Here is a 26,542-nt window from a genome sequence, read left to right as displayed (position 1 = left end):
TTTTCATCGCACCCTTTTCATCGCACCCTTTTCATCGCACCCTTTTCATCGCACCCTTTTCATCGCACCCTTTTCATCGCACCCTTTTCATCGCACCCTTTTCATCGCAACCTTTTCATCGCAACCTTTTCATCGCACCCTTCTCATCGCAACCTTCTCATCGCAACCTTCTCATCGCAACCTTCTCATCGCAACCTTCTCATCGCAAACTTCTCATCGCAACCTTCTCATCGCAACCTTCTCATCGCACCCTTCTCATCGCACCCTTCTCATCGCACCCTTCTCATCGCACCCTTTTCATCGCACCCTTTTCATCGCAAACTTCTCATCGCACCCTTCTCATCGCACCCTTCTCATCGCACCCTTCTCATCGCACCCTTTTCATCGCACCCTTTTCATCGCAACCTTTTCATCGCACCCTTCTCATCGCACCCTTCTCATCGCAACCTTCTCATCGCAACCTTCTCATCGCAACCTTCTCATCGCAAACTTCTCATCGCAACCTTCTCATCGCAACCTTCTCATCGCACCCTTCTCATCGCACCCTTCTCATCGCACCCTTCTCATCGCACCCTTCTCATCGCACCCTTTTCATCGCACCCTTTTCATCGCAAACTTCTCATCGCACCCTTCTCATCGCACCCTTCTCATCGCACCCTTCTCATCGCACCCTTCTCATCGCACCCTTTTCATCGCACCCTTTTCATCGCACCCTTTTCATCGCACCCTTTTCATCGCACGCTGTTCATCGCACGCTGTTCATCGCACGCTGTTCATCGCACCCTTCTCATCGCAAACTTCTCATCGCAACCTTCTCATCGCACCCTTTTCATCGCACCCTTTTCATCGCACCCTTTTCATCGCACGCTGTTCATCGCACCCTTTTCATCGCACCCTTTTCATCGCACGCTGTTCATCGCACGCTGTTCATCGCACGCTGTTCATCGCACGCTGTTCATCGCACGCTGTTCATCGCACGCTGTTCATCGCACGCTGTTCATCGCACGCTGTTCATCGCACGCTGTTCATCGCACGCTGTTCATCGCACCCTGTTCATCGCACCCTTTTCATCGCACCCTTTTCATCGCACCCTGTTCATCGCACGCTGTTCATCGCACGCTGTTCATCGCACGCTGTTCATCGCACGCTGTTCATCGCACGCTGTTCATCGCACGCTTTTCATCGCACCCTTTTCATCGCACGCTGTTCATCGCACGCTGTTCATCGCACGCTTTTCATCGCACCCTTTTCATCGCACGCTGTTCATCGCACGCTGTTCATCGCACGCTGTTCATCGCACGCTGTTCATCGCACGCTGTTCATCGCACGCTGTTCATCGCACGCTGTTCATCGCACGCTGTTCATCGCACGCTGTTCATCGCACGCTGTTCATCGCACGCTGTTCATCGCACGCTGTTCATCGCACGCTGTTCATCGCACGCTGTTCATCGCACGCTGTTCATCGCACGCTGTTCATCGCACGCTGTTCATCGCACGCTGTTCATCGCACGCTGTTCATCGCACGCTGTTCATCGCACCCTGTTCATCGCACCCTTTTCATCGCACCCTTTTCATCGCACCCTTTTCATCGCACCCTGTTCATCGCACCCTGTTCATCGCACGCTGTTCATCGCACGCTGTTCATCGCACGCTGTTCATCGCACGCTGTTCATCGCACGCTGTTCATCGCACGCTGTTCATCGCACGCTGTTCATCGCACGCTGTTCATCGCACGCTGTTCATCGCACGCTGTTCATCGCACGCTGTTCATCGCACGCTGTTCATCGCACGCTGTTCATCGCACGCTGTTCATCGCACGCTGTTCATCGCACGCTGTTCATCGCACGCTGTTCATCGCACGCTGTTCATCGCACCCTTTTCATCGCACGCTGTTCATCGCACGCTGTTCATCGCACGCTGTTCATCGCACGCTGTTCATCGCACGCTGTTCATCGCACGCTGTTCATCGCACGCTGTTCATCGGACGCTGTTCATCGGACGCTGTTCATCGGACGCTGTTCATCGGACGCTGTTCATCGGACGCTGTTCATCGCACGCTGTTCATCGCACGCTGTTCATCACACGCTGTTCATCACACGCTGTTCATCACACGCTGTTCATCACACGCTGTTCATCACACACTTTTCATCATTCACTTTTCTTACTCATTTTCACTCCACCTTTACATTCTCTCTCTTTTATTTCTCTTTCCTCACATTTATCATTGCAGTTATTGTATTTAAGGCCTGGCCTCAATGAGGACTATATAGTCTGTGAATGGAGCCTTCAACGTAAAAAAGAGAAACAGACGGGTGAAAACATGACCTCCATCCACCTTCGGTAGCAGTGGTAATGACCAGACTGGCGAGACCAGAAGAGGGAGAAGAAGAAAAATGTAAAATGTTTGGCAGCCTTCAGAATTGGGGGTAGCATTAGTAATTTTCCAAAATTTAAGCAATAGGCCAAGAAAAGACCATGTCAATTAGAGAGAAAAAAGACATGTTAGTTTTATTTGTCTTTTTCATTTATTTATTGATTTTAAGTGGCTTAATATTATGAAATAGAGATGGGTAAAGTTTAGTAACATCAAGAGTGTGGTGTTGGCTTAACGGTTAAGGTGGCTGACATGAGTTTGAGCCCCTGTCATGTCATTGAATGAACACCAGGTGGGTCGACTCAGCGTGTCATCCTTCCGAGGTCGGCATAATGAGTTCCAGCTTCTTGGTAATGGGGGGCATTGCATCAGCAGCAAAGCCACGCCCCCAGAAAATGATGCAGCCGAGCAGCCACGGGCTGCATATGAACCACCAGAACCATCAAAAAAAAAAATTGTAGGCATGGTCGAGGCTTGTGGAAGAGTTATTAGTACACTGAAAGGATCAGGATGGAACAGGAGAAAAGGAACAACAGCAGAGGGGGAAAACACCAACAGCAGAGGTGAAGGCCAAGACAGGGGGAGGTAGACAAACAATGGGTGTGGGAAGGAATGGGGTGCAGGAGAGGATGCATGCAGAAGGAAACTCTCAGGAGGGAAAACTAAGTTTGGAAAGAGGAGGGATTGGGGTTGGGAGGGGATTAACGAGGGTAGAAAATATCATGGTTTTATATTGGAGACAATCTGAAATGGTGTTGTCTTGAAGAACTGGAGGGAAGAATGAGATTGAAGAGAATGTGGAAGTTTGTTCCACAGGAAGGAAAAAAAAAAAGACCAAATTATTAGAGGTGAGCATTGATCCTGCATTGAGGTAGCTTCACCAGAAAAGGGTTGATGATGGACCATGTGAGCTCTGTAGGTGGACAAATCACAGAAAGAGCAGGGGGTGAAAGACCAGAAAGGAGGTGGTAGAAGACATAGACCACCGACCTGTTTATGATGGCAAAGTGATTGTCACATCATTGGAAGACTATGGAAGAATAAGTGTTCTAATCGAGGCCAATAATGTACATGGCATGGATATATTGTCATGTTTTTGGGGTAGGGACGAAATACCTTAGTCGAGATTGTATCGTGTAGGTTTAGAATGCTCCGTATGCCGCAAAGATCCCGGTGTGTACCCCAATTTAGAATAGGTACACCGTATCCCTGCGCATCGTAGGAGGCGACTAAGGGTTGGCGTCAGGAAGGGCATCCAACCATTAAAAAAAAAATATTGCCTCAAACAGGGAACCATGATTGTCATGGGGCCCGCAAGGCTAACCCCTGCTCTAGCGGGGGGAAATGGCCTTAAAACGATTCATTCATTCATTTGTATGCCGCAAAGCCACCTTGATGTAAATTAAGTTAGGCTGACTGTCCAGGTAAGGTCGTATATGTGTCTCCATATGAGGGGTGGAGCTATGCTAATTAGGTAGGGCTTCAGGATAAACCCCAGTGTGTAATTGCCCTGCTATTTTTACCTTCGTTGTTATTGCATCAAAAAGGGCTGCCATTACAATAACTACAACGATCGCACTGTAAATGACTCATTCGCTCACAACGCCACCAGGGCTAACAAACAACCAAGCACATTTGCCGATCGGCATGCAAGCTCCGCCTCACAGCCTTTGACATCATCCGAATATTCCCGAACGGAGATTAGACTCCGCCACCGATGACTCGCAACGAGGAGGCCACGCCCGGCCTTCGTGATTGGTGGAGGAGCGATGGGATGATTGAGTGGAGCTCGGTGATTGGACAGAGTGTGATGTCATCATGGAACATTCGAGAGTGAAGGGAAAAAAGGACGCGGCACGTGATCTTGCTCTCTCTTCTGGTCCTGGCTTTGATAGTGGCCAGCCACATTTCCTCCTTGTTCCGGCTTGGTCGCAGACGTGTGGTCTTTGGTTCGTGTGCACTCTTGGGAAAGGGCTGGTGGGAAACAGCGGTTCGGAACAGTCGGAACTGCAAGGCACATTATTGATGTCGACAGTGGACTGGGTCCGCGTCGTGTCTCCTCTGGACGTCGAAGAGCGTGACTCCACGCCATTTTGAGCATTTCCTGCGCGGTGGTTTTGAGACGACGAGCGACCGGCAAGCCCCACCAGCCATTTGGGGACGCAAAGCTGAGTGCCGGCCGATTACCAAAGCATTATTAGGTGGCAGTTCTAGTTTTCTTTTACTTTCGTTTTCCCCTTGTTTGTATGCAAGTGAGTGGAGACATCTCAATTCGGAATTTTAGTTTTTACCTCAGCAGGCCTCGAACCCTCCCACGCACGCGAAAAGATAATACCGCCAATTTGGGTATACGCATCGGAGTAAAGCTCATTTTGGTCATTCGTCCTATTGGGGTATTAACCCCGGGGACACGACAATATTATACCTACGGCATTACCTTGAGGAAGCGTTTGCTGTTGTTGCTGCGTTGCTGAATGAAGTTGGCTCCAGGGTGCACATCACAACCATTTCTCACAAGTCGCCGCATCAGTTCCACGTTAGCCTGCGAGAATGATTGATCATGTAGTGAAGGCAGATTCCTCAGGAATGAATCACTCGGTGAGTGGCATGCCAGGCGACACATAATAAGGCAAACAAAGTTCATGTATAGATTAAATTTAAGAGGTTAAATAGACATTCTTAAGGAAATGGTGCAAGCATTGTACATGATTCTTCTCACATCTAGCATATACACATTAAATGTTTGGTCACCTTTTTGCAGAAAACAATTAACTGAGCTTCTTCCATGAGCCTCGATCTTGATAAAGAAAAGACAAAAGTTGCAAGAGTGAAACAGCAACAACGTGGATTCCTGGGCTAGTGGTGTTAAATAAAAAGAGGAATTGTAAAGATTAGGATTTTTACATTACAGGCAGGAAACAAGATTACTTAGTGATGTGTTAGAGGTTCCTAAACTATTAAAGTGGATCAAAATTGTTGAATTGGATACATTTATGAGATGGTGGATGGTGATAGGATGCAGACAAACTGAGGATAATGGAATAAAAAGAACAGAGGGAAGATGAATAATTTTTCGACGATTTCTTTAATTGAATTAAATAAATAAAAACATGTAAGAACTTGGACACATCTAGACTCAGAGTCGAAGAATAAAATGCTCTCAATGAAATGGGATTAAAATAATAGGAGGAAGAGGATCTATTAACATGGGAATTGTCCCAATATATAGTTTGCCGCAACTTTAGCAAGCAGTTCAACTCCGTGTCAATGGAGTAATCTTACGGAATGATACTCCCACTTTTGGATGTGAAAAATCCGAGTTCAAAAAGTGCCTGAGATAGTGAGATATTGCCGAGATGAGAAATAAAATAAATAAGTTCTTAATAAAGCAATAATACCGTGGAACAGAGTTCCACAGAAAGCCCTCCCTTTGTTTGGGCAGTGTATTGGCAATTAGTATAGTATTAATACGTCATTGCAGTACAGTTTATTATCTTCAATGATAAAAGCTCTTCTTGGCCATGGGAGATAACATCCTGGGTTCTGAAATAATACACCGCTTTAATAATGAACGTTAGTTAGTACAATATTATTGGCCTATACATACTGTGTCATTGGAAGACCTGGCTACGATGATGTTTTCGCTATTCGATGATGATTTTCATATGTTTTCGATGATGATTTTAACAGTTGCTTTGTTTGTGTTTCACACTGAATGGAAAACGCAAAGATAGAGCATGGCGATTGTGATATATGACAGGTTCGACCGCTTCGACGACATGAGGCCTGAACGGCATTTACATTAAAATGGCGGTCGGTGGATTCAGCCGTCGTACGCCGTAATGACGTTGCGTGACGGACGGACACAAAACTGCTGCTACTTTAATATATAGATCAAGTAATTAATCAATTTATTGATTAATAATCATTTTAAAATAATATTTTTGCCAAAGCACTTGTTCACTATTGTGCCCAAATTTCAGCTTCCTAGCTCGAAGGTTGGCTGAGATATTGCCCGGACAAACAAACAAACAAGAAAGAAAGAAAGAAAAGAAACCGAGTGAAAACTGAGTGCTCCCCTTTGGCGTCCGGTGATGACATCCTGCAGCGCCTGGAGATGGAATCGGGAGGGGCTGAGTACAAAATCATACGTCCACCATTTTGGTGCTATGGTAAGTCTAAGACATCTTCGGAAGTGTCATATCATCAAATACCGAAATGTTGGAGCCAATAGGCGTCATGGGCTTTGTGAAGGTGGCAGTACATATTGGCCTCAGGCCTTAGGTGTCAGCCTCTGGACCATTGAAATTGGAACCTCAACAAAGTCGATGGCGTGCCATCGCAAATATCCACGCTTCCCACCAAAAGCAAAGTTCAAAGACAGCAAAATGAAAAGTTCCACCAGGAATGACCCAATATTAAATAGTTTAAAATTTTCTCCCATTTTGACCCGTCACCCCTAAGTCCCCACTACATGGGGCATGAACCAGGGGTCAAATCCAAGAAATCGTAACATATTTCACGCGTCCCCAATGTTGATTACATATATAAAGTTTCATTAATAATGTTTTAAAGTGTGCCCATAATTGCATTTTTTGTATTTGACCTTTTGACCCTGCAGATTTAGCATGACGGACGGACGGACAGACAGCCGATTACAATATCCCCGTTTGTTTTCAAAAAGCATGTGTGTATTTATTCAAGCTATATAACCATGATGTATTATATTTGCAGGTTATGCTTTATTTTTGAGAGTGATCAAGGCAGCGGTCACTTGCTGATACACCACTCAAATAAAGGGATGTGTCAGAATAACGTGCTCCATGCTTGTAACAAGATCGCCCGTATAGCGGGTACTCTGCTAGTCCAACTAACAATCATACTAAAATACGCAATTCGGTGTTTGTCTGACTGATACATTTGGTCATTATTTATCCAATCTAAACCAAACTCAACAGGAGGATTAAGGGTCACATGCTGGATGTTGTCGTGACTTCAATTGCCTTCCTCCCCAAGGGGGTTGTCTGACTTGGGCAAAATCCGTAAGGTGTATATCCGTGTTAAGATAGCTCATCATGACATTTTTCAAAGGCCCCTTCTAATAACAAAAATAATTACACCAATGACAACAGCATACTAATGTAATAAATAATGGTATTACAAAACACAATTAATACGAATGATATCCCCCTCCCCAAAGGGGGTTTTCCTCCTTGAACAAATGCTGTGTTAACGTTTATAAATAGCTTATCATGCTGTTTCATGGGGAACCCCGACTAGAAGTAAAAAAAAAAAAAAAGATTACAAACACCAACACGTCAACTATGCTTACCTTTTTAAACAGTCGCTACTGCTGTGTAACATAAAACTGAAAGTGAGGAAAGCCAGGGTATGTTCAGTTACCAAGCACTTTACCAAGCAGCTTGCTAGAGCTTGCCAAGCCAGCCGTTCCTTATCAACGGTTTCAAATTGAGTGCTTACTTGAAAGCTCAAGTAACTTGTTGAGCACTCTTCAAGAAACTTGGCAAGTGAACACACCCCCGATGGTCTTGAGGGCCGAGCCAAGATCTACTGCAATCTATATACCCCAGAGAGTATAATAACATGACCCTTCCTCTGTATGGGTGTACCTAGTTTATTATTACAAGTACACCCATACAGAGTGGGTGTACTAGTAATAATAAACCGAAATGTATTTATTATTTACATTCATAATCAAAAATAATTGATAATCAACTTCACCATTAACATTCGTCAAATAAACTCCTACCTGAGTGACACGCTCTGGGAAAGTGAGAATCTTGGCCACATGTATCGGAACAGCCACCTCATCGATACGAAGGTTGGGGTCTGGGGAGATAACCGTCCGACTTGAAAAATCGACACGTTTCCCTGACAAGTTTCCTCGGAAACGACCTTGCTTGCCCTTGAGTCGCTGCACAAAACCACGCGTCCACTTCTTGGGTGCCATGTTGAGTGGGATGCCTGACAATTCACTGTTTATGTACAATGCAACCTGCAAACATATGTTGTCATCACCATACCACCATAATCACAAAGGAAACAAACACTGGAGGGAATCCCTCAAGTTCAAAGCAAAGCTTAATAAGACAAAAAAAACTTTTTTACAAAGAAGAAAAAATGGTCGTCTTAACTGTACATCATGGATGGAACACTTTAGCTCAAGTCCCAAACTCACTAGGATTCTATTTTGCAACTAGAACGGCACTCAGTAGAGCATACCTCCGCCAGGCTGAACAGGTTATGTTTTGTATCCCACTGATAGGCCGGATCTGGATTCGGACGTGTACCAAAATCGAATCGGCTTGTTCTCGTCACCTACCCCACTCGCCCATAACTTCTTTAAATATCATGTTAAATATCGCTTTTCGCCGGATCTCTCAATGGTAAAGAATCACTTGAAAATTAAATAATTCTCACATCCGAATCCACATTCAGATCTTCACCAAAATCGAATAGATTTGTGCTCGTCACACACCCAACCTGTCCACCAAGTTTTGTCCAAATCCGTCCATAACTTTTTTGAGATATCCTGCTTTGTTTCGGTTTTGGCCCTATCACCCAATCACTTAAAAAATTCCAGTAGCCGGATCCGAATCCGGATCTTCACCAAAATCTAATAATTTCGTCCTTGTCACATTCGCTGCCTCTCTTCCAAATTTCGTCCGAATCCATCCACAACTTTTTGAGATATCTTGTTCACACGCAGATAAACAGACAGACAGGGGTGAAAACATAACCTCCATCCACCTTTGGTGGTGGAGGTAATAAGACCACGTGGACAATGAGAATGCAGACAACAATAGATAAACTACCCTCACGTTCCAAAGCAGAGCTCTTTACTCCACTCTTAATTATGTACTCCATCAATGACCAAATAGCCATTAAATCACACGCTCAATGCACCTATTGATTTATATTTTCTGCATTTACTCCTCAGTCACATTTGCTCTACGGCTAGGATACGGCGGCCGTACCCCCCCCTAAATTGACAGAAACGTGCGGTGGCCGCAGAGTTTCTGAGGTGGCCTCAGGGTGGCCCTAGGGTGTATGGCTATCTTTTACAGGCCGTAGGGGTCGCCGTGGAATTATAGCACGGAGTTATAACTTTTTTCATTTCTAGGTTGGCCGTAGCAATTCGACAAGCCGTAGCCATGACGATATGAGATATGATATACATATGAAACAGAACTGGTATATATACCCACTCGTTACCGTCCGTCTGGCCGCACGTTCGCCTTAGGGCCCCCCTGCGGTCGCCTTGCGGGCACCTTGAGGCTACCTTGCGTCTGCCTTGAAAATTCTATGGCCGCCGCAGGGACGCCCTAAGGTCACTGTGCGACATCAAATCAAAGACCGTACGGCACCCCCACGTTTTCGGTCTCCACAATTTCTAAATACCCCGTGCAGCTACCCGAAAAATAAAAACATATGTGACTGCTACATTGTGTGACCGTGGAAATACTGTTGGCCACCCTATAATAATTGCTAGTGGCCGTAGATTTTTTAGACCCGACGGCCGCCGAGCCAAATGTGACTGAAGCATTACCAACACATTTATGTGTAACGCAAAGGAAGCATTCCGAGGGTGGGTGAAACTCGACTTGACTTTTGTAAATAAAAAGCAGAGTAATGATATGTAGACGAAATAAAAATTACTTCAGAGTTAACAGTGTTTGTAATAATTGCGCTGAAGCAAGTGAGACCCATTTTAATTGTGCTGGTTTAAATGAGTAAATTAATATAAATCAAGACGGCACCAAGTGAGACACTAAATCATCAGAGAAGAGCAAAAAAAGAAGCTTCTGGTAAAATAAAACACCAGAACTGTTGGAATTTGAATAACATGGGCTGCGCAGTATGGTGATGACCATGTCGAGGGTATCCATATTATTTTATGAAATTCATTTAAAGGTCAACATGAAAGATATACAATCAGTCACCTTGATAAAAAAAACAACACAGACAGACACACAAACAAACATGGACAGATGGAGACAGACACACACATGGACAGACAAACACAGATGGACAGATGGAGCCACACATGGACACACACATGGACAGACACAGACATACAAACACACAGAGACAGACACCTCTATAGTATTGGTGTCAGAAAAGACATCACCTGCGTGGTAGACAATTGCGTTGACGTAACCACATGATACATGAGAGACAGCGAGGCCCTGATGGCATTACCCACATTCTGAAACCCTGCTGTACTGCTCTTACTGATCCTTTGTTCTCTTCAGCTTGTCCTTTAGCAGAATAGCTGCTCCTATCAGCTTGGACGACAACCAACATCACTCCAATACACAAAGAGCGGAAAAAAAACAAAAAAACAAATCCACTCAACCCCAGAAGTCAACTTTCCTTCCAATTATAATCAAAGTCAAGGAATCCATCATCACAGCTAACATCACCAAATGGCCTAACTTATCATCAGTTTGTATTCAAGCCCAGCCACAACTTTGGATATGCTCGAATGATTATCTCTAATCGACGGATGGAGGCTCGGAATCTCAAGAAAAAAGGTAAGGGCTGCATCTCAGGACATCTCCAGCATATCCTTCTGCTTGCATATCCATATCCTTCTTCTTCTGCTTGCCAAACATTCTGCCTGTGGCGGAGACGATCACTTTTTTTTTTGCTGGGTGCCTGACATTCTCCACTCACAATCTGCATTTGGCTCTCAATGGAGGCTGAAGTGCTTCCAAGGCAGCATCTTGGGCCCAGGCCTGTTATACATTCATAAATTCTCATATGCTCTGGAAAGCTCTATTTTCCTTTTGCCGATGAGTGTACATGTTTCCTTTCTGTCGACCGGAAAAGGATCAGCTGCACCTCAGTAGTGATGCATCCAGGATGGACTGGCACATATGATTGACACGAATACATTCCAAACTGGATGGTTCATTATACATTTTATCTCACACAATCTTGGGAAGGGTCTTTTAAACTTTTGATTTGCATTTTGCATTAAACAAACAGAGCTGGGCACCACCATATTTGTCTGAACACTGAATCTCACAGTTACTCTACTCTCAGGGCAAGACATGGTGTGAATATTTTCTCCAAGTACTGCAAAATGGAAGGGTTGGGAAAGCAACAAGGCGGCTTCATCAGCAACGAAAAAAACAAAATGTTCATACAAGATATTAAGTAAAAATAAATCCTTTAAAAAGTTAAAGGACACCAAAAATACAAGGATGCTGAAACTATTTAAAAAAACCTTTTCTGGCACACAGAAGGAAGCAAATATAGAAGCAAAAGTTGAAATAGAAGGAGAAAGTTAGAAAATAAGAAAAAATAATGAAGTATAAACATGTCTGGGGAAAGAAGGGAGAAGAATCAAAATATATTGTTGCGGTTATGTGTTTTTACAAATAAAGGTTAATTTCCCCCTCATAGTTAGTCACACTACAACATGTAGCCTCGTTTAAGCTGTTATTTCTTAGAAAGTGTAAGCATAGACCTTTCCTATGTGTAGTTTTGCGTTGAGTAGAATAATGAGAGTTAGGTCTCCTTCCAATGCTTTATGCCGCCTCGATGCTTTGGTTTTTGGCGCAAACTACCACGAGGCCGGCCTGACAAATCGGGGCAGGCCGAAGGAAGGCGGGACAGGAGAAGTGGGAGTGACCGGTAAGCACGAGCCGCCAATCAGGGCTCGAAGGGAGTGGCTTAGCACTGCGTCAAAAGGCGTGGTTTGGAATATTCGATGCGGGCTAAGGGCGTGGCAATATAACCCTTTGCGCGAAGCCCCCACCTCAGTCATGAGGCAAGCCCATGCGAGAAGGACATGCGCTGAGTGATGAGTTTGAGTTATCGGTTCGAAGCGCCGAACAAGTTATGAGCCGGGGTCCTCTGTTGAACAGTTCTGAGAGTGCGCGGTGTTGAATTGAGTTACAAGTTAAATGCTTGGTTGAGCTTGAGGCAGATCCTCTGTTGGGTTGCGAGAGTGAAAGCGCGCCGTTGATTAATCGCACTGTGAGGAACCGCCGAGCCGGGCGAGAGACGCGCATATTCGCCTGCCTGCCTTTGTTCGAGATACGTGCCGCAAGGATCCCTCCCGCCTGCCTGCCTTCATCGAGGGACGTGCTGTGACCGCAGAGGGCCACGCCGGGCGAGCTGTTCCTGAACAACGGAGCCGGCGCGTTCAGCGCATGAACCATCCTTCCTTCATTCCCCCTGTGTGTGAACGGGCCCATTGTCTGGGGCATAAGCTAAGACTGTTTAAGTGCCTGCTCTGTGTCTCTTCGCCTTGTATAGCTGTAAATAAACCTGTGTTCTTCCTTCTATTTGATCGTCCCCGTCATTTCCATCTATCGACTAAGCGTGGTACGAATTATATCGCTCTAATCAGGTTCCAATAATAAGGTAACTGCACGGACCATGTGGTACGCCATCCGCTCGGACGTACTCAAATTACGTGTGGTTCGTGCGAGACTTGATCTCCGCTTCCGCGGCGGCGTAGGTACTTAGGTACGTGCGAGAATTGTCCCGAAACCCTGTCCTGCGTCTGCCCGGGAGTGGCGACTAAAATCACGCGGTTGCGACGACCCAAAAATAACAAGGGGCTTAATCTCCCCTTGGTAAGGGAAGGAGGGTCGCGCGAAAACCGTAACAATATTTTACCAGAAACTAATCGGGAGGGGAGGAAATATATTTAATTATCCCTTTTCATCCTTTTCGTGTCGTACACCACCGCTCCAGTAGAGTGGAAGTGAAGTCCCGACAAAGATCCATTTTAATTTTTGTCTCTCAATAGCTAGTGTACCTGGAGCTGCAGGAAGTCCCAATCTTCCATGATCATCTGTGTCTTCGCCCCGGAGGAACGATGTTTGACAATGACATCGTTGAGGAATAATATCTCCGTGAGCTTCATAGTGAGGTCATCTTCATTGGTACCAGACTTGAGGTCACTGACCACAGATGGGCGCACGCACAATGGTGGAACGGGCAGGCGGGTCAGAATCAGGTCGGCCGGGGAGCTCTTGCCAGGGCTCATAAGCAACAAGGGAATGTCTGCCACAGGCACCCGGCGAAACAGTTGCATCACCACCAGTGGGGTAAGTGATTCCTTGGGATCAAGGCAAAGTAAGTCAAAATCAGAACAAAACCACCATAATGCCTCCACAACCCAGTCTTAGAACAACATTGCCATGATACGTCCATTCAATCATATTGCTAACACAAAGGTTATTACTCATACAATTAAACGAGTTAATCGACGCACCTCAAATTAGAGGCCATCTAATTATTATGGGAGCCTTTAGCCTTGTATGTTTTATCTCCTTCCTTTTCTCTCTCTCATCATGCTCATACTTTATGACCCTTCCCCATTTTACAACTACAAAAAAAAAATCCCCCTCGTCATTTATCTATCATTCTTCTCTTTTACTACTCAGTGCTAATAAATGACAGGTTGAATAACTCGGCACACTCCGGCACACTCGGCACACTCCACACTCCAATAACCCTGGTGTTGGGCTAGCGGCTAGGGTGCCGGCTTAGGATCCTGGGTTCGAATCCCGGTCGATCGCTGAATTAACGCCAGGGGGGTTGACTCAGCCTGTCATCCTTCCGAGGTCGGCTAATTGAGTACCAGTTCACTGGTAATTCGCTGTTTGTCGTTAAAAGGCGGCAAAAAGGGTTCGTGTCAGGAAGGGCATCCGGCCGTAAAGCATTGCTTCAAAAAGGGGACCAAAAAACAACAACAACCACGGTTCCCGAAAAAGGCCAACCCCCGCTTTGCGGGGGAGAAATGGCCTCTAAAGGTGGTTATATATTTTTTATATAAATCCAAAATAGCTTGATCCTGCCTGGATCAGCAATCCCGAGCCCCATGACCCGTCAGGTTCATGCAGCATGACTGCAAGCAACTCGTTTGTGGAGGTTTTTGACTGGTACATGACTGCATATTGGACAGACATTCAATTAAATATTTGACGTGCTGCTTACATCATTACTGAGGTGCAGCTGTGCCTCTACAGGGCTGACAGGAGGTCGAGAGGTACGCGCACTCGCCTCTAAGCTGTCTGGCCTGGGTTTGAATCCAGACCCAGCTATAAACTGTCATCCTGGTGTTACAAAGGCAAGGTGATTAATCGACGTGTGTGCCATCCCTCAGATGGATGTTATAACGGCGTCCCATCTGCCAACGTTCGTTGGTGGATGTCAAAGATGCCACGGAGTCTTTTGCGAAGAGTAGGCGAGCTATCGCCGGCACCACGACCAAATTACAAATTCCTGTCCTAACCTACAGAGGGCATTGCATCAGCGGCACAACTGCGCCCCCAGCCAATGATGCTACCCAGCAGCCTTGTGCTGTGCACAGACGAAGAAGATCCTCCACACATCATGGCACATGGGAGATTCGACCAGGCTGCCTGTGTGTCAAAACATCGCTATCCTTCGTTAAAGATCTTACACATCCACGAGCTAATGCTTATCTGAGGGACACCAGCTTCATCATTGTCATGACAAAGAAACTCCTGCATTCACAAGTTAGTGCTGGAAAGTGACCACCTGAGTTCAGCATTACCTGTGCACGACCAACAAGTGCTGCAATCTCCTTGTTGTGTTCTGCGGCAGCATCGAAGGAGGAGTAAAACTCCCGCACCCCCAACTCGTCACCTTTCTTGCTTCCAGATACCGCTTTGTACTTTTCATGCACCACCTGAAGAAATTAATGGACAAAAAGATGATGCTACAGCAACAGTACCAAGTTCAATCTTGTTCTGAGAAAACAAATATTATGTGGCATATTTCTTAGGCTTACAAAAATTCTCACTTATCCAAGAAAATGTTTTTAGCATTGACTTGCACTGTATAATCTAATATATATACAGTCACATGAAAAAGTAAGTACACCCCATGTAAAGTTTTGACTTTTTCAACATATTTCAACATACAGCTATTTGATCTTCATTTCAACAATATTGACAGACAAAGGTGATATAATATAACAAATATCATGAAACATTTACATTTTGTAGTCCATTGTATAATTTAAATAAACATCAATGCAAATTTCGCATGTGGAAAAAGTAAGTACACCCTTGGCTCTAATAGGTGGTATTGCCCCCTTTGGCAGAAACAACCGCAAGTAGGCGTTTCTTATAACTGTCTACCAGTCTCTGACATCGACTGGGAGAAATTTTTGCCCACTCCTCCATGCAGAATTCTTTCAGCTGTGCGATGTTTGAGGGGTTTCTTGCATGCACAGCTCGTTTCAAATCCCCCCACAACATCTCGATGGGATTTAGATCCAGGCTTTGGACTTGGCCGTTCCAGAACCCTCCATTTCTTTCTTTTCAGCCATTCCTTGGTGGATTTACTGGTATGTTTAGGGTCATTGTCAGTTGCAAGGTCCAGCTTCGGTTGAACTTCAACTTTCCGACAGATGGCCTCACATTATCCTCAAGCACCCTCTGGTACAATGAAGAATTCATAGTGGATTATATGATGGTGAGCTGCTCAGGCCCTGATGCAGCAAAGCTGCCCCAAACCGTAATATTTCCACCACCATGCTTTGCAGTTGGTATCAGGTTCTTGTGGTCAAATGCTGTCTTTGGTTTTTGCCAAACATGTCTTCTGGTACTGTGGCCAAATAGCTCTACCTTTGACTCATCTGTCCAGAGCACATTGTTCCAGAAGTGCTGGTCTTTGCCGCGGTGTTCATTGGCAAGCTTTAGTCTTGCCCTGATGTTCTTTCTGGACAGCAAAGGTTTCCTCCTGGCACACCTCCCATGTAGATCAAATTTGTGCAGCCTCTTTCTAATGGTAGACTCGTGCACTTTGACATCAACAGTGGCAAGGGCTACCTGCAGGTCCCGTGATGACATTCTGGGGTTCTTAGAGACTTCTTTCAGCATCTTGCGGTCTGCTCTCGGGCTGAACTTGCTGGGGCGGCCTGGCCTGAACAAGTTGGCAGTTGTTTGGAATCTTCTCCACTTGTAGATGATCTACCGGACAGTCGAATGATCGATTTCAAATTGTTTGAAGATCTTTTTAAATCCCTTCCCAGACTCGTAGGCATCTATCACCTTCTTTCTGAAGGCCTCAGAGCTCTTTTGATCTAGGCATGGTGACGCCGCACACTTCAACAACAAAGAGCAACCCAAACGAAATGTCTGAGGTTTAAATAAGAGAGGTTCCTCCAAGATCCTCTCCAATGATGTTCTAATCATTTGCACCTGAATCTAATTTTAGGTATTTGAAGTAGTGATAAATGGAGGGGTGTACTTACTTTTTCGACATGCAAAATTTGCATTTATGTTTATTTAAATTATACAACAGACAACAAAATGTAAATGTTTCATGATATTTGCTATATTATATCACCTTTATTTATCAATATTGTTGAAATGAAGATCAAATAGCTGTACGTAGTGTGTTAAAAAAGTATCCGACCTTTATTTTTCGTGCATTAAAAAAAAGAAGCTAGGGAGGCGTTGATTGGTGCACGTATGTAGGAGATCCTAATGCGCACGCGTGAATTTTTTCCCACCTGCAGAAGCTGTCATTCGACGGCAGACCGCCGATGAGTGAGGACATGGAAGTGAGCGCAGTCGGATTTTCGTTTTTGACAAAATGACGGAAAAACTTGAACAACGCTACTGCATCAAATTTTGTGTAACTTTGTGTAACAACTTTTTTTGGCCTCGGGGATGTTGGATGCTTCCATTGTGATGACTGCAACTTGGTTTCTGGGTCGTACCCATAAACCCAAGACTCATCGCCAGTGATCACTGTGTTGAGGAAGCTGGGATCGCTGTTCAGTCTCCAGCATGTCCTGTGCGATCTCCAAACGGAGTTGCTTCTGCTCAATCGTTAGCAGCTTTGGTACGAACTTCGCTGAGATTCTCCTGAAGCCGAAATCCTCCTTCATAATGGCATGAACGGTGTTGAATCTTGCGGATCGTTTCCACTTGGGAATCGCCAAGCTTTACACAAATTTGATGCAGTAGCGTTGTTCAAGTTTTTCCGTCATTTTGTCAAAAACGAAAATCCGACGGCGCTCACTTACATGTCCTCGCTCATCGGCGGTCTGCCGTCGAATGACAGCTTCTGCAGGTGGGAAAAAATTCACGCGTGCGCATTAGGATCGCCTACATATGTGCACCAATCAACGCCTCCCTAGCTTCTTTTTTTTTTACGCACGAAAAATAAAGGTCGGATACTTTTTGAACACAGGAGTATGTTGAAACATGTTGAAAAAGTAAAAACTTTACATGGGGTGTACTTACTTTTTCACGTGACTGTATATATGTATATGTGTGTGTATATTGTTGCGAATATGGAATTTGGCCTCCATATCCGCTTGTAAATATTCCCCTATTTTCTCCAATACTCCCCAACTTTCCCCAATCCCCCATTCCCTAGTCCCATTGCATGTAAACAACAATCAGTAGAGCCGACCTTCCCCTTATTCCCCCATTAAATGTCGTGCCCAGGTCCACCGCACCACACGTAGACAACTTTCGGACATCTTCCTAGTTATTCTTAATCTATGTCAGTTAAGGCCTCGTCTCCATTAATTATGACTCTTCGTTGCACCAGAATGTGATTATATGGCATCAGTAGTGAGTTTAGGACCTTTCCCATACCTCCTTCCATCTTCTTCCCCAACAATTACAACAACAACAGAGATGGCGGCGGAGCGGGGGAGGATGCGTCCTCACACCGGCTCGATTAGCTCCAGACCATGCGCTCCACGGGGTTACCACGAAGGGGCTCCTTGTCAGCTCCTCGTCAAGGGCGGAGCCTGGTAAACCCCCCCGCACGCACCCAATGAGAAGCAACGTGCCGATTCCACGAGGCGGAGCTAACGAGCCGAGGGCGTGTCACTCCCCGCCGGATATACGCGGCCACGCGCCGGATGTGACGAGAGATGCGCACCCAGCTTGGAGAAGGAAAGCCACCTGCGAGCGCTGAGTCAGATGCGCCCCCAGCTTGAGCAGACAAGACGCCATCCGAGCGCTGTGACCTCCCTGCATCTCTGGACCGGGACCGAGTCGATTCTGCCTTGAGCCAAGAGTGCACCTTGAGCCATCGATACCCGCTGTCCTTTTCATCAACCCCCGTGTGAGTCAGCCTTTTGTCCCGTTTATCTGTCGTCTGTTGGGGTTAATATAAGATTGTGTCTAAGTGCTTGTCTTTCTATGCTGTCCCTCTTGTAGTTGTAATCTAACCTTCCGCCTTAATATAACCTCCTCCGGAGGTCTTGAGAACTGAACCCCTGGTGTCGTATTGTGTTATTGTAATCCAGCCGGGTGTCTTCTTTTTCTTATTGAGCCAGCATCGCGCGACTTCGTCAACGTCGAGTATAGTCGGGTAATTTGTGCGGACACGACGGCCATTCCGCTCGGCCCACTTTAACATCAAAGTCGTGTCTGTAACAATTGGTGTCGAGGAGTGAGATTCGGACCCGGGACTAAATTAGTTAGGCCCAAATTTTGGGAGGGAAAATCGGTTCGGAGCGCGTACTGCGCTCGACAAAATCGAGCCGGAGCGCGGTCCCGCGGTTACTGCGCTCGCCGAAATTATAACGAAAAAAAAAAAAAAATTTGGATTTGTTTTACGAAACTCGAATTTTGCAAGTCGCGCTATGGCGGATCAAGACGGCTGGGGTCCGGTAGCGGAGAGTGAAGCAGGGTCGGTCCAGGACCAAATTGAGGGACATGAGGGACATGAGGAGAGCGAAACAGCGAGGGTAGCAGGCACGCAAAATGGCGCCTCGCAAGAGCGCGCGGTAGCCGAGCCCGCTGTATCAACGGGCTTTAACATGCAGCCGATTGACATACAGGCCCTCATTGCGCAGCTACAGGCAGCTGTACAGATGAGTATGGGGAGCCAAATTGAGCGATTGGGTGAGCGATTAGAGGGCCAAATGGGGGTAATGGGGAACCGGATGGATGCTCAGAGTGAGCAATTGGGAGTAATGAGGGACGAAGCGAGGGGTACTGGTGAGGGGTTAGACAAGAAATTTGGGAAGTTAGACAATAATTTTGAGGGGTTAGACAACGGGATAAAAGAAGTGAAAAATGGGTTAACGGGGGTAGAAAACAGAATGGCCGCTCAAGAGAATCAAATAGAGGGAGTGAAAAATGGGTTAGAGGGGTTAGAAAACAGTATGGAAGGCAAATTGAGGGACATGAGGGACCAAGCGGAAAGGGAAGTTAACCAAATGGGGCAGCAGATAGAGGGGGTCAGAATGGGGGTAGAAGCCAAACTGGATGCTCACAGGGAGGAAATGGAGCAGATGAGGGTGGCATCTGGGCAGGAGATGCAAGTGATGGGAGAAGAGATCAGAAGAGGAGTGAGTGAGGAGGTCGGAGGAGTGCGCGAGGAGGTGAGGCACTGTAAGGAGCACATGGAGAAGGAGGTGAGAAAGGGGACTGTAAAGTTACAGGGGGGCATAGAGGTCCTGACGCAGGAGGTGGAGCAGCTGACGGTGGGACAGACGGAGTTAGTGGAGCAGGTTCAAAGGAACACTGCGGTATTAGGAGGGTTGAAAGCGACACAGAAGGAACTAAAGGATGACTTGGTAGCGACGAAGAGGGAATGTCAGATGGTACGTGAGGGACTGACAACGAGGTTGGACGAGGTGATAGAGGTAATGGAGACGAAGGACCGGCAGGTGAGGACGCACATGGAAACGGTCAAGGTAGCCTTAGAGGATGAGCTTGAGGAGACGTACCGGGGAATAAAGGAGGTGAAGCAGAAATTAGAGGAAGTGGAAGAAGGGGTGAGCGAAATTAAGAAGCGACGGAGAGAGGATAAGAAAGAGATAAAGGAGGAGGTAAAAGAATTGGTCCAAAGTCTGTGTTTGGATCGTGATGATGTGCTCATTAACCGGATGAGGGATTCGCAGGTGATGGAGGAGAAGCGAAGAGGAAGAGGACCCGGTGTAAGTGGTGACCAATATGGTCGTGCGTATGATGCGCCAGGGGATTTAAGAAGCTTGGGGGTCGAGATGGACCCGGGTGTTCGTGAGAGGCCGTTGGTGAAGTGTGCGACAGGTCTGGTGTGCGAAAGAGGAGGTGTGCGAGAAAGTCCGACTCTGGGGTGTGTGAGGAAAAAGTGCGTGCCAAGGAGTGAGGGTGCTGGCGAGAATGAGTCGGTCGTAGCGCGTGTGCGAGGGAGCACATGGAAGCGCGGTGTGGTGAGTGTTACAGAGGGTGTGACGGGAGAGTGTGCGCAGGAGTGTGCGCGAGAAAGGTGTGTGATGGACAGGTGCATGAGGAAAGAGTGCGCTGTCAGAAGCAAGGAAGAGTGTCCACCTGTGGTGAGTGTTACAGAGGGTGTAACAGGAGAGTGTGCGCGAGAAAGGTGTGTAACGGACAGGTGCATGGGGAAAGAGTGCGCTGTCAGGAGTAAGGGTGAGTGCGTTGTCAGGAATGGAGGTGAAAGTAGTGAGAGTGACAAGGAGAGTGAGTTAGTTGTGACAGGTGAGCGAGGATGTACACCTGGGATGGAAGGATGCACACCTGGAATGGTAGAGCGTGAGTGGGAATGCACGCTGGAGTTGGTGGTGAGGCACGTGGTTGGGTGTGCGAATGAGGGCACACCTGTGATTGTCACAGAGGAGGTGACCGAGGAGGGGGCGCGAAGCGGTGTATTGGTGAGGTGTGCGAGCAACGAATGTGTGCCAAAGTGTTCGGTGGTCAGGTGTGTGACCAAGGCTGTGAGTGGAATGAGGGTACCTGGGTGTGTAAGGAAGGGTACGAGGAGCATGGGCACAGCTGGATGTGTGAGCAAGGAACGGGCTGCGGGGTGTAAGCATGCAGGTGAAGCATCGACATTAAACGGGTTAGAGGTTAGGTCGACTTTTAGCCGAATCGGGCCCTCGGTGCGTGCTGGGCCTCGCTTTGAACGGCCGCGTCCGTGCTCCACTAGGCGGAGCGGGCAGCCCGATAGGAAGGGTCGTTATGGCGACCACGTTTTGGTGAGGCATTCCGGCAGGCCGAGATCGAGCCATGGGATGGCTCCGTGCCGAGATGGTGCGTGGTATCTCGGCCCGGGTAAACCTCCTTCCCTGCACCGAATGCGGGATGTATCCAGCCGCTGGCACAAAACAACCAGCATCCATTGCTTGGCTTTACGAAGCCGGGCTTTGGACAGGGATTGGCGCACCGAGAGGTATTAGTGAGTAGACTGGGTGATGAGGTTAGTGTTTTGGCCCCAAAATTAGAGAAAAATAAAATTTGATGATTGGCAAGGGATTGGCAGTAGTGATTGGCAGATGATGGGCAGTGATTGGCAAATTTTTAATTTGTTGAAATTTGATGTGCAAAATTGGTAGTGAGAGACCCCCGATGTGGTGGGGTGGCAAATCCACCATCCCTCACAGGTGTGGGGCAAAGGAGCACTAGGTTTATGGGGTGTATGGCAGTGAAAACTAGCCCGGGTGGGTTAGGATATTGTGTGTAGGGATCTAGAGAAGATGACATTAGGTGACGTTAAGTTTAGTTAGTGACTGATACCTGTAGTGGGGACGCAGGTAGTTTAGTGTGGATGATAATGACGTGGGAGCGCAATAGTTTAAAGGGACGACTGGGAAGCGCAAGTTTCAGAAGGGAGTAGTTAGCTGAGATGATGCCGTGTGTGTGTGAGAATTGAACAGGTGTGATTGCACAGGTGTGCAACTGGACAGGTGTGTGGAGCAGTGTATGAGTAGTGAGTGTTGTGGATCAGCGCGAATGCGCTTGGGGAGAGAAGGGTGCAGGTGGCACCAGGTGTGAGAGCACAGGTGTGCAAGTACAGGTGTGTGGAGAGAGTTGGAGTAAGTGGTACGGAGTGGTGTGCATGGTGCGAAGGTGTGGATGGGGGAAGAGTGGACCCCTTTCACGAATACCCGGGGCGGGTAGTGTAAGTGTTAGGTAGAGGGTATAGGTAAGTTGTGGTTGGATATTGGCATTTGTGGTGCGGTTGCAGAATGGTGTTGTGAATGGGTGCATTAGTGTTGTGGAAATGGCGGGGCGTGTAGCCTGTTAGTGTGTGTAGTTGGTTGGGCACTCCACCACTGTGAGGATGTCGGCCAGGTGAGGCCGCAGGTGGGCTCTGGGAGCCGGTAGAGTTGTGGATGGGGCCCGAGGATCCGGAGGATGGACCCGGGTAGCCCAGTGCCAGAGAGGGCACCGAGTGGGGAGAGTGCCAGAGGGCCTTCCCCTGGTAGTTAGGTTAGGGTAAGGAGCAGGTAAGCTCGGAGGCAACTGCAGTGGTGGAGGTGTGCAGGTGGGTAGACCCACTGGGAGAGGTACACGTCGCAGCCCAGAAATTGTACGAGGGCACCGGGAGATGAATCGGGGGAGTGAGACCCCAAATCGAAGAGCACCACAGTTTGGCCAATGGGAATTGGTTTTTAGAACCCATAGTGTAAGAGGGCCAATGGTTTGGCCGGAGAAAGACCCCGGGTAGTGTAAAGTTGTTAAAGTCACTTAGGAAATAGTTAGGATTGATGAACCTGTCGCACCATACGCAGCCACTTACCTGTGGTGATGATGATGACTCCACACCTGTGTTTTCTTTGTTTGTGTTGCAGAAATGAGAATTGTTGTTGGATTTGTGAGACGCATCACGACGTGGATGAGACATTGGGGTGATTCCATCTCTCCCTCCCTAGGAGGGACTGATGATGAATTGGTGATGGCAAATTTTGATGTTGAGTTGGAGATGGCAAATTTTGATGAGAGTTGAAAATGGCAAATTTGATTGGTTAGGAGGGAGAGAAGACGAATTTGGTATATGGGAGGAACGGGGAAGACAGTAGGGATGTTTGTTGATTTGTAAAGTAGATGTTTATGGGTAGTGTTGTGTTGTGTGGATACAGTAAGGGGTAAGGGAGGGGCCATGTAGGTTACCTGGTGGGGGGGGGGGCGTACGATAGGAACGTACCTGTCTCACCTGGTTCCCATGTGCCCCCAGTGTGCATCACCTTACATTGCGTGCACTTTTGCGCCCTTACCACCTTACTCACTTGTCTGCTTCTTTTGTCTCCCACCTCCGAGGATCTGGCTTTGGGGTAGAGAGAGAGGAGAGAGAGGTGCTGGCTGCGCAGTTGTGGGCCTGCACTTTCGCTGTTTGCTGCCGGGATCGATACACCATATGGACCGCAATGTTTGTGGCCACCCACAATGGACCGCAGTTCGTTTGCGGCCAAGCACCACCCGGGGATGGACCTATGGATCAACGTGGCACCTATGCCATACAGGTGAACCACTAATAGTTAACACCACCAAGTGCACCACAAGAAGAGCAAGAGACACCTGCAGGGTTAGGGGTTGTCGAATTTATTTTTATTCCAATGAACAATGGTGACTGCACCGATTGGTGGTGGGGTGGTGCTGTTGATGCTCGGGAAGGGTGCTCTGCACGTTATTAAAGGCCGTCGGCCACAGAGCACTCGTGGGTTGGTGTATCGATGTTGGCAAGCGCGCTCTCTCTCTATGCATAACATCTGCATGTGTTCCTCCAAAAACAGGTCCTGGATCGTAGTGTAAATAGCAGCGTAGTCTTGTAAATAATGCTCCCTACCGGCTGTATGTTTAGTTTGAGAATTCTTTCCGGATTCGGTTATCCTGTGGGTGTGTTTCTGTGAGGAGAAGGGTGCAACGTCGCAGGGGGACATATTTACTCATTTGTGAATATCTGTAAAACTGTCGCACTCAGGGTAGAGTTAATAGTAGAGGGAACTACATTGCGTGCCACACTAAAGTAGGTAAAAATTTATCGGGTCGGGACGCCCCGAGGGTAGAGAAGGGTGCAATGTTGCGAATATGGAATTTGGCCTCCATATCCGCTTGTAAATATTCCCCTATTTTCTCCAATACTCCCCAACTTTCCCCAATCCCCCATTCCCTAGTCCCATTGCATGTAAACAACAATCAGTAGAGCCGACCTTCCCCTTATTCCCCCATTAAATGTCGTGCCCAGGTCCACCGCACCACACGTAGACAACTTTCGGACATCTTCCTAGTTATTCTTAATCTATGTCAGTTAAGGCCTCGTCTCCATTAATTATGACTCTTCGTTGCACCAGAATGTGATTATATGGCATCAGTAGTGAGTTTAGGACCTTTCCCATACCTCCTTCCATCTTCTTCCCCAACAATTACAACAACAACAGAGATGGCGGCGGAGCGGGGGAGGATGCGTCCTCACACCGGCTCGATTAGCTCCAGACCATGCGCTCCACGGGGTTACCACGAAGGGGCTCCTTGTCAGCTCCTCGTCAAGGGCGGAGCCTGGTAAACCCCCCCGCACGCACCCAATGAGAAGCAACGTGCCGATTCCACGAGGCGGAGCTAACGAGCCGAGGGCGTGTCACTCCCCGCCGGATATACGCGGCCACGCGCCGGATGTGACGAGAGATGCGCACCCAGCTTGGAGAAGGAAAGCCACCTGCGAGCGCTGAGTCAGATGCGCCCCCAGCTTGAGCAGACAAGACGCCATCCGAGCGCTGTGACCTCCCTGCATCTCTGGACCGGACCGAGTCGATTCTGCCTTGAGCCAAGAGTGCACCTTGAGCCATCGATACCCGCTGTCCTTTTCATCAACCCCCGTGTGAGTCAGCCTTTTGTCCCGTTTATCTGTCGTCTGTTGGGGTTAATATAAGATTGTGTCTAAGTGCTTGTCTTTCTATGCTGTCCCTCTTGTAGTTGTAATCTAACCTTCCGCCTTAATATAACCTCCTCCGGAGGTCTTGAGAACTGAACCCCTGGTGTCGTATTGTGTTATTGTAATCCAGCCGGGTGTCTTCTTTTTCTTATTGAGCCAGCATCGCGCGACTTCGTCAACGTCGAGTATAGTCGGGTAATTTGTGCGGACACGACGGCCATTCCGCTCGGCCCACTTTAACATCAAAGTCGTGTCTGTAACAATATGTATATATATATAGATATATCTATATATATATATATCTATATGTATATTGTATATATATGTATATATATGTATATATATATGTATATATATATATATGTATATATATATATATATATATATGTATATATATGTATATACTGTATATGTATAATCAGGAGATTAAATCAGACGCAGACGTAGCTTCAGGACGGTCGATCTTCAATTCTCGACAAGCTTTCGACCAACAAAGGTCTTCTTCTTAGTCGTCCCCAAGTTCAGCGGAACATTTGTTTGAACTTGGGGACGACTAAGAAGAAGGCCTTTGTTGGTCTAAATCTTGTCGAGAATTAAATATCGACCGTCCTGAAGCGACGTCTGCTTCTGATTTAATCTCCCGATTATTTATTTAATGCAAATGAGACGCCCTGCTCGTACTGTGGAGTTTCTACTATTTCTCACAGTTATATGTATACAACAACAACAACAGGCATTTTAAGGCCATTTTCCCTGCAAGAGCGGTCCCCATGACAATGTTCTCCATTTTGCCCTATTTTCTGCATCTCCCCCCTTGCCCGCATTTCTTCTTTCACCATCTTTCGCCAAGTCTTTCTCGGTCTTCCCCATCCTCCACTTCCTTCTACATTCATTTCCGATATATATATATATACAGTATATATATATATATATATATATATATATATATATATATATATATATATATATATATATATGTATATATATATATATATATATTGTTGCGAATATGGAATTTGGCCTCCATATCCGCTTGTAAATATTCCCCTATTTTCTCCAATACTCCCCAACTTTCCCCAATCCCCCATTCCCTAGTCCCATTGCATGTAAATAACAATCAGTAGAGCCGACCTTCCCCTTATTCCCCCATTAAATGTCGTGCCCAGGTCCACCGCACCACACGTAGACAACTTTCGGACATCTTCCTAGTTATTCTTATTCTATGTCAGTTAAGGCCTCGTCTCCATTAATTATGACTCTTCGTTGCACCAGAATGTGATTATATGGCATCAGTAGTGAGTTTAGGACCTTTCCCATACCTCCTTCCATCTTCTTCCCCAACAATTACAACAACAACAGAGGAGATGGCGGCGGAGCGGGGGAGGATGCGTCCTCACACCGGCTCGATTAGCGCCATAGACCATGCGCTCCACGGGGTTACCACGAAGGGGCTCCTTGTCAGCTCCTCGTCAAGGGCGGAGCCTGGTAAACCCCCCGCACGCACCCAATGAGAAGCAACGT

At 46.9% G+C, this 26,542-nt stretch overlaps 1 protein-coding gene across 2 annotated transcripts in view; it reads right to left on the bottom strand.

Annotated features, from left to right (window-relative positions):
• Positions 1–26,542, bottom strand: part of POLR3A (RNA polymerase III subunit A) — a 76,436-nt gene that overhangs the window by 17,227 nt on the left and 32,667 nt on the right. For both annotated transcript variants that reach the window (XM_068114239.2, XM_068114240.2), the window contains exons 5-8: positions 14,943–15,077; positions 13,176–13,478; positions 8,145–8,390; positions 4,812–4,916 (exon numbers count right to left, since the gene is read on the bottom strand). In XM_068114239.2, coding sequence (XP_067970340.2) covers positions 4,812–4,916; positions 8,145–8,390; positions 13,176–13,478; positions 14,943–15,077 — 789 coding nt within the window. The remainder of the gene's footprint in view (positions 1–4,811; positions 4,917–8,144; positions 8,391–13,175; positions 13,479–14,942; positions 15,078–26,542) is intronic.

This window comes from Myxine glutinosa, chromosome 4 (genome assembly GCF_964187855.1).
Source record: "Myxine glutinosa chromosome 4, kmMyxGlut1.1, whole genome shotgun sequence".
In the NCBI taxonomy this organism is placed as follows: domain Eukaryota; kingdom Metazoa; phylum Chordata; class Myxini; order Myxiniformes; family Myxinidae; genus Myxine; species Myxine glutinosa.
This window is presented reverse-complemented; position numbering and strand designations above follow the sequence as displayed.